Source organism: Symphodus melops (genome assembly GCF_947650265.1).
Source record: "Symphodus melops genome assembly, chromosome: 22".
Classification (NCBI taxonomy): domain Eukaryota; kingdom Metazoa; phylum Chordata; class Actinopteri; order Labriformes; family Labridae; genus Symphodus; species Symphodus melops.
In genome coordinates, this window is record NC_136712.1 from 4,275,659 (window position 1) to 4,289,131 (window position 13,473).

The following is a 13,473-nucleotide window of genomic DNA, read 5'->3' on the forward strand; positions in this document are numbered from 1 at the left end:
CTACCTACAGTACGTGACGGTGCAATTCACATAATCTGTACACAAAACTGCTGAAAAACATCTTGAAATAGTCAGCCATGTGAACACAGACATCTTTCACTCAGACTTTACCTAGATTTTTTTCCCGCCAGCCCCAGAGTTAAATTCATCTCTAAAAGTGGCCTGAAAGTTCTCTTTTTTTTTTCTGCAGACCGAGTTTCAAATTAAATCTGAAGACATGTTGTTCCCGAAAGACATTCATGACCCTATGTTTTACTTTCTGTGGATGCATTTTCATCTACGAAAAGGGGGGCCCTGCAGAAAAAAAAACCCTGTAAGAACCACTGAACTTAAGGACAAATAGATAATGGCCTTTTCTCCTTGCAGCAGTGAGAAAAGGTACAAAATCCACAAGGACAAATCTAAGAGCTTCTACCCTCAGGGTTAAAGATCCAAAATGAGGACACTATATACAACCACCAAGATTGTTTTCTTATTTCTACTCGTATCCTGTTTTACACTTATTTTGCAATAATTCAAAAGTCACAGAAAGAAAGAAAAAATCAACACTTCACTGTTTATCAAGTGTCTTATATAACATCACACAAGACCAGACATCATTTTGTGATGCGCTGTGATCCTTACCATGTTAGGCCTGTTGTAGATGAGGACTTTGGAGGGCCTGTGAGAGCTCATCTCCAAGGCCTTCTCCACCAGAGGGAGGTACTCCACTTTTCTGCCTGGCTCGATGCCGAACGAGGCCGTAACCATCAGCTTGGGCTGAGAAACAAAGAGACTGCGTGAGTGCTCGGCCGTGTTAGAAAATACCACGGATCCACAGACGAGCGAGACTCTGCATCGGGCTTGACTTGACATCTTTCTCTGCTGCTCTAACATAGTAGAACTGTGTGGAGCCAAACACAGGTACCATGAGCAGTTTTCAGGAGTATTTGCTGTAACTCTTAATTTAAAAAAATATATATGTCTACAGCGTTGCTCAGGGAGAAATGAATCATTAGCTTTTTTCCTTTTATCAGCTTTAAAGGAACAATCGATTTCTATGATTTGTCAGAGCAAACTTGTTCACGGTGTGTGAACACTTCATCTGAAAACACCACCTCTTCAAATGAACCTGAACAGTAAGAGTTTGAACTACTGATCAAGGGGTTCATGGAGGATAAATAAAGCCTTTCTTTACAATTCATTCTGCACAAACTGCACTTCAGGAACACTCAAAATATCACATAGCTCTATCAGCTCTTCATTTTCCCTGTTGTAAAACTGCTGTACAGGTGGTTATCACATTGTATGTGAGTGTGCGGTTGCAGGAGGAAAAGGTAAGAAGATGTCCCTTCTGCTCTGAATGATTTATTCGAAGCTTAACTAAACAAAGATGCCTCAGGCCCCTCTGGCTTACTTGCTTCACATATAATTCAGGATGAATGGGGCCACATTACTGACACAACATGCAAATTAGGAATTTAAAATAATGACGTGCACACACATTATTGCTCGGCTTCATTTCAGTGCTTGAAAAGAACAAAAAGTCATTGCATCAGCCTATCCTTAGGCAGCCAGGGTGCTGACGAGTGACTCTGATTTAATTAAGATCATGTTGTCGAGTTGTCACGGCTCGAGAAGAGATTCATCTCAACCGCGAGGTGAATAACAAGACTTTTTTTTTTTCTTACCTTGGCATGATTGATGCGAACAGAGAGCTCTTTGGAAGCGAAGCCGCCAAAGATGAGGCTGTGTGGGGCTCCGATCCGTGCGCAGGCCAGCATGGTGAACATGGCCTGCGGCACCATGGGCATGTAGATGACGACCAGATCTCCTTTCTGCACTCCGTTTTTCACCAACACTCCTGCTAACCGAGACACCTGGACCAAGAAACAGGGAGGGAGGATGCAGAGTACTTAAAGACAACATTGTGGTGTAAAGCACAGGCGTCAAACTCCAGTCCTGGAGGGCCGGCTTCCTCAGACTGTTAGACGTCTCCCTGCTCGGACGCAGCTGAATCCAACGAGTGACTCGTTATCAGGCTTCTGCAGAGCTTGATGACAACACATTGGTTTAAAGCAGGCGTTCGCATTACCCCTGGAAGGTTCACTGACTCTAAAACAACAGCAGAAATCCACTTAAATAATTGTCCTTGATTACGATAACCAACATGTCAGAATTTATTAGTGTAGCTAAAAAGCACACTGTGTGAAATGCTTCTTGATTATTTATGTTTATGAAATGTTATTATGTTTCTACAAATCCATTACTGGCTACACAAATAAGAGAATAATTATCAAAAAAAATGGAATGAGCTCTTTTTATTTTTGGAAACCATAATTAATGACTTTTTTCCTTTGAGGAAAATAAACTAATTAAGATGTAGCTGAGTGTTCATTCAATTGGAACACATTCTGATAACCGTAGTTGCTTTGCAGGCTCGTTCAAACTCAAACATCTGTCCAAATGTCAATCAAGTTAATTACTTCTTCTATCTGTTTGAGCTGTTGTGCTTCCCTTCATGCTAAGTGTGGCTCATGTTGAACTTGCAGGGGGGAAGAGATGTGGCCAGTAGTCTTAGCAGAAGGATGGAATATTTTATTTATTGTCATGGCAACACTGATAATGTCTTTTTTCAGTGCACATGATTCAGCTGCAGATTTCACAGTTAATATTTTACCATCAATTCTGGGAGTAAAGATCATGGTAAAAGATTCCAGGGCAGTTCAGTTGTGGGACTTTGGCATTCACCTGGTCCTGTAGTTCTCTGAATGTGATGATCTGCTTGGTTCCAGTCACTGGGCTGTCATAAATGATGGCAGGCTGCTCTCCACGACCGCCCTCTACATGACGATCCACAGCATTGTAGCACATGTTCAGCTTCCCTCCAACAAACCTGAACGGCCCAAACAAAATCAGTCAACACACATTCCTAAACATCCTGTTGTAAAGTATCTATTCTTAGCTGGGAGTTAGAAAATGAAACGCCTCCTGACGAATTGAACTCAAAGAAAAACATATGCATTAATGTGTGCCAGCAGCGCACGGTGAAGCAGTGTACTTGATAAAGCGACAGTTTCAAAGCTGTGCATATGGATGAAGAGCAGCGAGCAGGTTGAGCAGATGGTGTCTGGGAAACTGCTGTTTTGGATGGCAGACAGAGAGGAACACGTTGGCTGTGCACCTTCATTTGAACAGTCTGAAATTTAAGCAGCTTCTGCCACCTTGAGAAGAAACAAAAACACAAATCTTTTCCTTTTCATAACTCTCAGTGCAGGATCATTATGCAGGCTGCCATGCATTTAAATAATATAAAAGTTACCCCCTGACTAACCAAATAAATAGTGTATAGACTTATCAGATGACTCATTGATTTATTAGAATTTTCACTTTGTAAAAGAAATCAACAAATAAGGTCTATTTTTTAAAGAAGAGACGAAAAGAGAAAAGTGTGGAGTAAACTCAAATGATGTTCCAGAAAAGGAAATTCTATTGATTATGCAATCTTTATAATTATTTGGATCTTACTGCCATTATGTAAGTCAGTAGTCTTCAATTTGTCTACAAAGTTATGTTCTCAGCAATTCAGGGTCATACATTAAATCCAAAATGTATCCTTCATTTATTTCCCTTAATTTCTAAAAAATGTTTAGTGTTATCGGAACTTCAAGTATTATTGGCTTTGACTTATAGATAGGTGGCAGTCAAGCGCAAGTTCTGTTGACCAGGGCTTTACCAAACTTTTCAGCCCGCGACCCCCAATAAAACGGTGTAAGAGACTGTGGGCCCCCCCATTGTCCCTGGAGGAGCGCAAAACCTTTGAAATTGAGCACAGCCACGCACACTATTAGGATTCTCCAAACACTGGCATTAGAAAACCACACAATAGAACAAAGATCATCATACTTGCAGTTTTCAAAGTCATGGATTAAATATGCGATTTTTAACCATTTTCCATTTTTAAATGTTTCTGGAGGGAATCTCGAGACCCCCCAGGGGGTCCCGACCCCCACTTTGGAAAACACTGGTGTAGACTACCATGTTTCTCTTGTTTCCCACTCACATGTGACACTCACATGTGGGCACTTTCATGTGAAAGTGTCTCACAGAAAATCCTGCGCTCTGTGTTCGCTCGCCCCACAGTTACCTACCAGTTTGGAAACACTGGATCCTCAACGTGCAAAGTTTTACTCCACGGTTCAAACCAGTCAATATCTTGTCCCACCTCACTCCAGAAAGTCTCGGGGTTGTCTCTCGCTGAGGCAAAAGCTCGATTATACGCGGAATCGGATGCATAGTTTCTATAACACTGCAATGCGTAAAACTTATTTAAATCTGCAGATGCATGGGATCCCGCTGCTCTAATGCCTTGTTGTTGTTGTTGTTGTGCAGTAGAAAAAGTCCACAGTTCCCTCCCAAGTGTCCTTTTGCGCTGCAGCGAGGCGCACTGACTCAGGCGCTGTATTTGTTTTAATTGGAAGTGCATTGCTGCCGTTGTTGTTTTAGAGCAGAAACTTTCACGCGTGGCTACTTCTTCCGGTGTTTTCCTTCAGGTGACACATCCGACCCTACAACACAAGCCTGAGCCGACGTCATCAGTAGTGGGGCCAGCTCAAGGGAGAAATCCTTACAATCCACTCAAGGAATGCGAACTATGAACTGGATGTGGTTGGTGCAGGAGGAGCTTTGAGACGCATTGAAAAACTGTTGCACAACTCCAAAACTAATCTTAAAGAGAGAAAAAAAAGAAGACCACTGCAAACCAGCCATGAGTAGGCTTGTTTGATAAATAAAGCGTTTATTCATGTTATCTGTTTGGGGAAAAAAAGCAGAAAACCAACGTGCAGCATTTGTTATAAAAAAGTTGTGGCTTTTGAACTTTTGAACTTCTGGTGGTTCCCATAAATAAAATCCCTTTTTTGGCAGTAAATTCCCGAGAGACATTAACTGGGAATTTACATAAGGAAAACAAAACTCATAATACTGCCAAAAAGTAGTTTACTGACTTAGAAATATGTGGCATACTTGACTTTTCAGACCTTTTAAATAAAAATCGTTTTTCAGCCTCTTGCCTTTAGCAAGTATTTCATTATGCAAACAAGAAGAAATCATCAATGTTTCGTTGTGAGATTCTCCGAGCTTCTTTTCTTCACAAATCTGTCTGTTTACTTGCAGCTACATTAAATTTTCAGGCTCCTCGGGGTGGTATCAATAACCAATCTCCTGCTAGGAATGCAAATGCCTTTGCTTGAAGTGATCAGGGAATGCATTTAGAAGGCTTGTTTGAGGATATTTACAATTATCATGAAGTCGGTGCTGTGTGCAGCCAAATTAAAATCTCAAAATGTCTCTTCTTAAGCTGAGTCACTTGTTCTGGTCTCGTCGTGACAGCAGCAGCTTGTGCAATCCTGGCACGCCACACTGAGCAGTGAAAGCTCCATGTGCTCTTAGATGGGGTTATGTCATACATCTCTTTTGTCGCCATAAATACCCATAATCCCACAAGCCCCCTTTGAAGTGACCCCTTCACACCGGTGCCCCTGGTTAAGTACACCGTGAGCAACTGTTGTTCATTTATGGCCAATTTTCAACATAATACTGTTTTGACCTAAAACAGTAAAGAACTGTAGATAGCAATGCATTGTGGGATGCTCACCTTGAAGCACGGGACAAAGGCCCTAAACAGTAATGATGTCGTAAATTACAGGACACTATACAGTATTTTTGAAAAAGTGGGTGTTGCCTGGAGAACGTGGAGCGTGGATCGTAGTGAGGTATGTTAGGCTGTTAGTTTCTAAAAGTATGCTGCAATAAGACTTCAATTCAATAAAACTTTATTCGTCCCCGGGGGGCAATTCAAAGGCACACAGAACAGTAAATGAACAACAGTGCAGGTAGACTAAAATTAGACAAAGAAAGTAAAGTCTTGAACAAAAAGTAAAGTGTCTAAATTTAATTAAAAAATGTCAATTTCAGATAATTTTCTGGTTCACTTCAATTCTGGGTGTTTGTTTTATACTGTCATGCATTGTATGTTACATGATGACCCTTTTATTTTGCAACTAGTAATAAGAACAACAACACAAATTAACACTTGGACTGGTTTTGTGTTTATTCTCCGTAGATTGAATAAAAGGCAAATCCATCAAAGCAGTGTTATCCTTTCCTCCGTCTCTGCTCGCTTTTCATCGATCTGAATTTCATCACTTTTCAACACATAGAAGATATGATCTGTATTCATGTATTACTTTTCTTTTACAGGGGAAAGGAAGCCTTCTCTCTCCTCTCATGCTGTAATTTGTCTGGCCAAAAGGTCTCACTAAATCCCTGCACCCCCAAACGCTCCAGTAACTCTTTTTACAACAGTGAAGATGCTATTGGCAGAATCTGTATCATTCTTACACTCTCTCTCTCTGGCACCGGGCGTGCAAAGAAAGAGAGCACTAACTAATGGCTGCACGCAAAGGCCAATCAGACCCAAACCGAAGTCCACACTGGCTCATTACGGCTCCTCGGTCTTACCCTCTCGTCTGATTGGATGCAATAAGTGTGACTCTTTTGAAGCAGAAATGAGCCGGTTGCCCTTCAGAAACGGTTAGAAGCAAATGACCACAATTTATCTGCAGATGGTTTAATTTTTATGAATTTTCTTTCTTCCTTCAGAATATCTGAATATGGATTAAATTAGCTGGAAGATATTTAACATTTGGGATTGTATTTAGACATTTGCTAGAAAGACTTGTTAACAAATTCAGGCTTAACTATCCACAGTTTAGAATGATGAATTGTAATTGGATATTTGGTTCAACGATGCCCAAGACTCAAACACAAAATACTAGTATATTGGTGATTTATGAGGAAATAAAAGCAATGATTCTTCCAGGCAATTCCATTATTTCCACCAAAGAACTGTTATTAAAAACATGTGTAAGCAAGACTGTCACTTCATAAAAATACTGTCAGTCAATGAGTAAAAGAAATGCAGAAGAAGGTTACCGACAACTCTTCCAGTGTTGTTGCTGGATAATAATGCAACAAGACAGTCGATAAACCCACACAAACAGCTGCTGATTGAAATGAAATCAACCAGGTGCTGTTAGTTGCAACAATGTCAAGTAATATTTCCATGAGACAAGTGAATCGTTGATGGAAAAAGAGCAGAGCAGGTTTTCCTTTTTGAATCGTAAAGGGACCCTTGAGGTAAATATAATGCTAAAGTTGCCCGAGGTAAATCCAATAAAAGTCAGCGAATACTGCAGACAGTCTTTGGGAATAAGAGAACATATTTGTGGATCTTCTTCCCAGACTTTACTGGTTCAACATTCCTTGTTAAAAGTCTGGAAAAAAAAATTTTTTTCAAGATGTCTATCAGTTTTCCTCCCACTTGTTTACATGATGATCTGATTTCATAATCTGTCAGCAGCTGTCTCATGGAGCTCAGTGATGAAGAACCAAGAAGCTGTAGGGAGGCAGCCTTTCACGTCAAGAAAAAAAAACAAACTCAGAACATTCTCAAAAACATTATCTATGCAATTTCACTAATAACAAATACGTTTTCAGACATTTCCTTCCAGAGCTGATTTAGCTAATTGTTTGTGTTTCCTGCAGTGCAGAATAACAACAAAGTAATGACAGCAGCCCGCTGAGTCCATGTTTTTCTGTAACAACCAAACCTGTTGAATCTATTTTGCACAAGCACTTGGTTGGTTCCTTCCAACATTTTGATCGTTAACCCAAAAGGCAAACACACTTCAGTCCATTCGTCTATATTTGCTCTGACTACACGGCCTCTTGCATCTCCTTCTGTGCGACTGGAGACCTTTCAGAAATCAATTCCCTTGCAGTGAACGGGCTTTAAGAGCCCTGCAGTGTAATCCCACCTCTTTAAAAAAAAAAAAAAAAAAAGCAGAACTGTATTCCAGCCCATATGGATGGGAGCCTGTAATCTGTCCGTGCCCTCTTTCCGTGCGCTCTCTAAGCCCTCGCTCTCTCTATCCCCCTGTGCTTCCTACCCACTTACCACCAGTTCACATCTGCATGCAGCTGGCTGGGACTGTGGGTGGCTTGAACTCAGCAGCACATATGGACTGAATGATTAGATTAAGAAACACTTTCAAAATGATGAAATTGAATCTAAGTGAAATGTAAAAGCCAGATTGATTTTTTTTACATTTTAATATTTCCATCCTGTACTTACTCATGAAAACAGGAAATATTACAACAAGTGGGGTAAAGAGAGAGGTAATTGCTTCTGATATTGGTTATGTTTTTTTTATGGCAACGCAATGTAAATCATATTTCAATGATTTAAATGTCTTTATGATATTGCTGTTTTTTCTTTGACAGATGTACAAATGCATGCTTAAATACTCGTCACAGCCTCAGGTACATTCTCGTTTACAGCTTGCATTTGCATTGGGGAATATGTGACTTTTCTTGGTGCACTGTTTCCTTTTGGGCCCCTACTTCTTCCTCGTGTTATGACTCGCTACGACTAAGGTATGCTCGAACAGCAGCAGGCATCATTAGGCAGCAGATCTACAGTAAATGAAGAGAGTCAGTGCCTTCGCATTGGTTCTGTGGTCGCACATAAACATGAGGATTAATCCTTAAGCCCTTCAACAAAGGTTTACTACCATCATTCAGTCCTTATCAGGCTCTATGCAGCACGTGTAGCCAGGAGAGGATGTAGCAAGCGGTATGGCTCAGCGCTTCACAATAAACTTTAAGAGCAAGGGTTGCAATTAAGTGATCTCTGAGGCGCAATGGAGGAAGTGTTTACACAAGAAGGCAAAGATATACACATGGTTCAGTTATTCAGCATGCGAACAGAGGCCACTGCAGACTTCTGGGGATGCTGAAGCAACATGTAAGAATAATTAACTGTAGGATATATTTCTGTCTAAGACACTTAACCTAACCCAGCAGAAATTAAAATGTTTACATGTTTTGGGGAACAGAATTTGGTTGTGGTGGGTTAAACTCATCCATATTGATTATAACACAAACGTTACTGTTTTAAGGAGTGTTCCCGATCTGATTGTCAGGAGGGCTCATGTGTTTGCCTGTTTATAAGCTGACTGAAAGTTATTTTGAATATGCCACCCGCCATCGTTGGGCTTCAAAACTGTTCTTAAAAAAACAATGGATGACATCGCTCTGACTATACGTCCATGTTTTACACGTCTCTGGGTGAGACATGGCTTGACAGGGATGAGGACAAACCCCCAAGACCAAATGGAGGTCATTTTCACCTCAGAGATCTGTGAAGGTTGGCTGCCCTACCCATCAGACTGTATCTTTTTCCACTCACACATGCATTCACAAAGTCAGACTTAAATGTGGGGTTCAGTATGTTGCTCAAGGCCACTCTGACCGAAGGAATGCCAGGATTGAACCACTGGCAATCTGACTGGGACGACCTGCTCTACGACAAACTGCAGCAGCCTTTAGTGTCAGTATTTATTTATTTTTAATCCACATACTTTTAACCATGAGGTTGATAAATCCGTCCCCTGTTCAAGTCGGGTGTCTGCTCTACACCCCTCGATCTAGTGATAAAAATATCATAAATTACAGTAATTTATTCCTTTTTTGGGTGTGTGTGTGTGTGTATCTCACATACACACTGTTCTTTAAAAAAAACACAAGACAAAAATCTTTATCAATCTTCAGAAAACTCCCACTTACAACATAAAATGATTTAATCTTTTATAATAAAATATTGAATTTGCAATGGATGCCAGGTGATGAGACTTGATGATAAGGATTAAGGTAGATTAATCCCCCCTCCAAACCACTCCCAATCATTCCGCTCTCTCTCTCTCTCTCTCTCTCTCTCTCTCTCTCTGTGATGCTGCAGCTCCCGTAGCCTCTCCAGTCTCCAGTAAACAGCAGACATGGCGACAGTGGTCCAACCGCTCTCTCTGGATCGAGGTAAGGCGCTCGTGGTTTTACGATCTCTGCTTGACTTTAAAGGCTTGTTGGGGGTTTTTTTTCTTCCTGGATGTTCAGAAAAACTTCGGCGAAGGAATCGAGAACCCCGGGTTCCGCTCGAGATGTTCGTTCCCGACACGGATTATCTTCACGAGCTGTTATTTTAAGGCGATACGCGCTAACGCAATAATAAATCAAAGCTTCCCATTCTGTGCGTGGAAAAGGGAGCGCGTGTTTATTATGTGAAATTATCGCTTTAACATCATTACCCAGCCTTTGTCTTACTACTGGATGACACTGCTTACAGTACGTTTATCCCCATCTATATTATGTAACCTCATCGCTTACATTATCCACATTCTCGGTTTCTTCTCTTCTGAAAAACTGAAGATTTACTTTGCAACGAAACAACTTTTGCATTTAAACTGTGCAGCTGCAAGTTAGTAAGGTTCGTGTCATCATAGAACAGAACATAAGAGGAGTATTTGCCGTTTTGTACTTGTTGATGACCTCAAATATGCAAGAAAATTGCATATTGCTGCCTAATTATACGTCTTCTGATGCTATTACCCAGCCTGCTTTGCAGATACACCACAGGTTGTGTTTGCCATGAGGTGTGTTCGCATGTAATTGTGAACTACTTAACATAAACACAAATGTGTGCACCCTCCTGACCTCATTCATATAGTAGTAGTGAGTAGTAATGAGTCCAAGAGGGAATTTTGCATCAGCATGCATCAACGCTGCTGCAAGCTGCAAGATAAATAATATTGTGTAAATGTTAATTCCCCTTTTTACATTAATGCAACTAGGAGATAAAAGCAAGAACAAAATGCCCCATATAGACACATCTGAAGAGCCTGTTAAGTTTACGTCTCAGTCTAACATTCAGACCATGCACTTGTGAATAAAATGTTGCACAAGCATTGCATAGGAAGCAGATTCTGTCAAATGTAGAGAAGGCAGATACTCAGCTATTTCCTCTGTGCCAACTAAAGCTAGCATCAGCTCCCCAGCTACTTCCCATGCCACAGGAGGGGACTATAAATACACTTTATCTGGCAGGAGAGTGAATTATTATACAGAAATTAATCTCAACTGGTGTCCCTTGTTATGTGCTATCCGAGCGATTAGCCAGAATTGATCATTTTCTGCTAAATGAGGAATTAGATTTTTTTGTCTTTGTGCTCAATTGCAATTTGTTCTTTAATAAAGATTATGGGCATTCAAGCTTCACTGATAGACAAGCTGCCGGGTGCAGAAGTGCTATAGCATGCAGAGTTAATGAAAAGAGGGGAAGATTGCAGCAGGAAAAACAGATAAACAATTCAACCCACGCGTTTCCAGCCCACCACTCATCATATGGATTATAAAAAGAGGGTTTAGCTGAACTGATAAACAGGCTTTTAACAGTGGAGCAAAGGAAAATGTCTTCCATCTTGGTAAAATGTCAGCATTCAGCCTTATCTGATCTTAGTCATTTGCAGGGCAGTGATTCAGATGTGACCTCAGAGTGGGGGGGGGAGATCTATATTCACATGCTGAGGCATGAATGGGACCAGTCAGCGACTTGCAGCTGTAAAGGCACGAGCAGCTGTAATGATAGTCTTAAACAGGAGGCGTCAGGCGGTCAGGCGAGAGGGAGAGAAGCAACATTACAGCTTCTGGTTTTGGCTTTCGAGGAAACACTAATTGTTAATGAAAAGGTTGTCTTGTCTCATGTTGGGAGTTTAGGCTTTGGCTACCACAATTTCCACAGGTGTCCAACAAACGCGGCGTGCAAAAAAAAAAAAGACAGCGATGTTCATTTTCAGGGATCCTATTTGGCTTGTCGGGTCACAACAGGATGAAAGGAGCTTACATCACTGGCCTTCCTGTTATTGTCGGAGGAAATGACTGTGATAAGCAAGCACAAGAAGAATCGGATCAGGAACAATGGTTTTGAACCTTGCTAAATGATTTATAAAAACCTTTCTGTATTCTCTGTAGAGCTGACATTTAACTGCCAATAGGCAAGTCCCAGAGAGGAAAACCTTGTTTGAAATGAGACAGTGAGAGCCGAGGTCAATGTGGGAGTATAGTTGCTGTTTCCCAAAGAATTTTGTCAGAAACGTGCAGGAAATGAGTGGCACTAGTTATTGTGTGAGCTGCTTTGTAAATAGAAATTGTAGGGTGCAATAATTCCAAACTGTAACAACCATCAACTAATCCAAATACTAATATAAGATGCACAACTGAATTGATCTAAATGCAATTGCCTGCATGCACCTTCCGCCTTACATAATAACTAAAGAACACAACCATGTGCAGCAGTTGTTTTGTTCACTCAGTTCATAACTACACACAACGCTTTGTATGCATGGATGATCACATTTGCCAATTAGAATATAGCACAAAATGCTGCTTAGTTTGTATTGCGTTAATCCAACCAAACATTAAAATCTGTGTGCACAAGTTAAAGCTGCTAATGATGATGATGACATATTGTTGGCATTTTGCAACCTTGAATGCAAACTTGTCGCTGCTCGCAAAAAGGAAACCCCATGACTAACTTGTTAGTCTGGCTCAAACAATCAATTTGGTAGAAATTAAAATCCGGTAGAGATGTTGTACTCTGTAGTAGATTAAATGTGTAAGCAGTTGATGTATCACATCTCAGAATATTATGCTTCTGTAGAGAGTTTTTCAACTCAAAGAAATCTGTGCTCTTTAACACTTACTGCTGGTAGTGTCAGTCTGCTGAAGTTCCAGTTTAGAAAGTGACTTCCTCAATTCCCTGATTGACCTTTGGTACTTTCAGAATACAGCTGACAGACCTTTCGCATTCAGAGGTTGGTTATGAAGGTTGAAAGAGAGTGAGAGGTAGCAAAGTGGGAGTGCATGAAAGAAGCAAAAGGTTTTCCTCGTTGGTAAAAGTGGATTTGTGCACCTTGCACAGATCAGATTTTTTGACCGGAGAGGTCAGTTTGTTTCTGTGGTGGATTTCTTTATCAGAGGATATTAAAAGGCTTTTGAAAGTAGCAACTGTTGGAACAGTATAAGCCGTCCTTTTTAGTAGACTGAAGGGAATTGCTAAAGCAATGCAATGCCCCAGTCCTTGTTTTCCCTCTGCGAGATCATGGCGAGTTCAGTGATTCAAGGCCCAACCTCATTCCCATCACATGCTTTCAGTCACTGAGATTTGAAGGATTAGAGGGCTGCTGACAAGCTGACGTCACTCATAGCTGGTTATATCTAAACTCACCCACTTTAAACACAGGAAAACGGTTCTTGGAGAGTAATTGTCACTGAGGGACTACGTCCAGTGTCGAGGCGATGAAGAATAAAATAAGTGCACCGTTTTCACTCTCTGCTTTCACCACAGGCTGTTGAAAGAGCCATTAGCCCTCAAGGAGTGATTTATTTGTTGTTGCTTCAAGGGGATCGTCGCTGTAGGGCAAATAAGAGCTAATTCTCTCGGCATGGGGACTGGACTTGTTTGGCGAAGCCATGTTATCCAATTTTACTTATTTGGAACGATTTTTAGCGTCATCGCAGAGTTGCAAAGGTTTGAAGGAC

General features: G+C 40.9%; 2 protein-coding genes across 5 annotated transcripts in view; one reads left to right on the top strand and one right to left on the bottom strand.

Annotated features, from left to right (window-relative positions):
- acss3 (acyl-CoA synthetase short chain family member 3) overlaps nt 1-13,473 on the bottom strand; it is a 126,165-nt gene that overhangs the window by 86,725 nt on the left and 25,967 nt on the right. Inside the window, exons 1-4 of one of the 3 annotated variants that reach the window (XM_079335543.1) lie at nt 4,131-4,605; nt 2,731-2,875; nt 1,671-1,859; nt 625-759 (exon numbers count right to left, since the gene is read on the bottom strand). In XM_079335543.1, coding sequence (XP_079191669.1) covers nt 625-759; nt 1,671-1,859; nt 2,731-2,875; nt 4,131-4,465 — 804 coding nt within the window. In that variant the 5' untranslated portion in view covers nt 4,466-4,605. Of the gene's footprint in view, nt 1-624; nt 760-1,670; nt 1,860-2,730; nt 2,876-4,130; nt 4,606-13,473 lie in introns of those variants that run through there. The other 2 variants (XM_079335542.1, XM_079335544.1) reach the window with 2 other exon arrangements.
- Nucleotides 9,833-13,473, top strand: part of lin7a (lin-7 homolog A (C. elegans)) — a 31,149-nt gene continuing 27,508 nt past the window's right edge. For both annotated transcript variants that reach the window (XM_079335547.1, XM_079335546.1), the window contains exon 1: nt 9,833-9,915. In XM_079335547.1, coding sequence (XP_079191673.1) covers nt 9,879-9,915 — 37 coding nt within the window. In that variant the 5' untranslated portion in view covers nt 9,833-9,878. The remainder of the gene's footprint in view (nt 9,916-13,473) is intronic.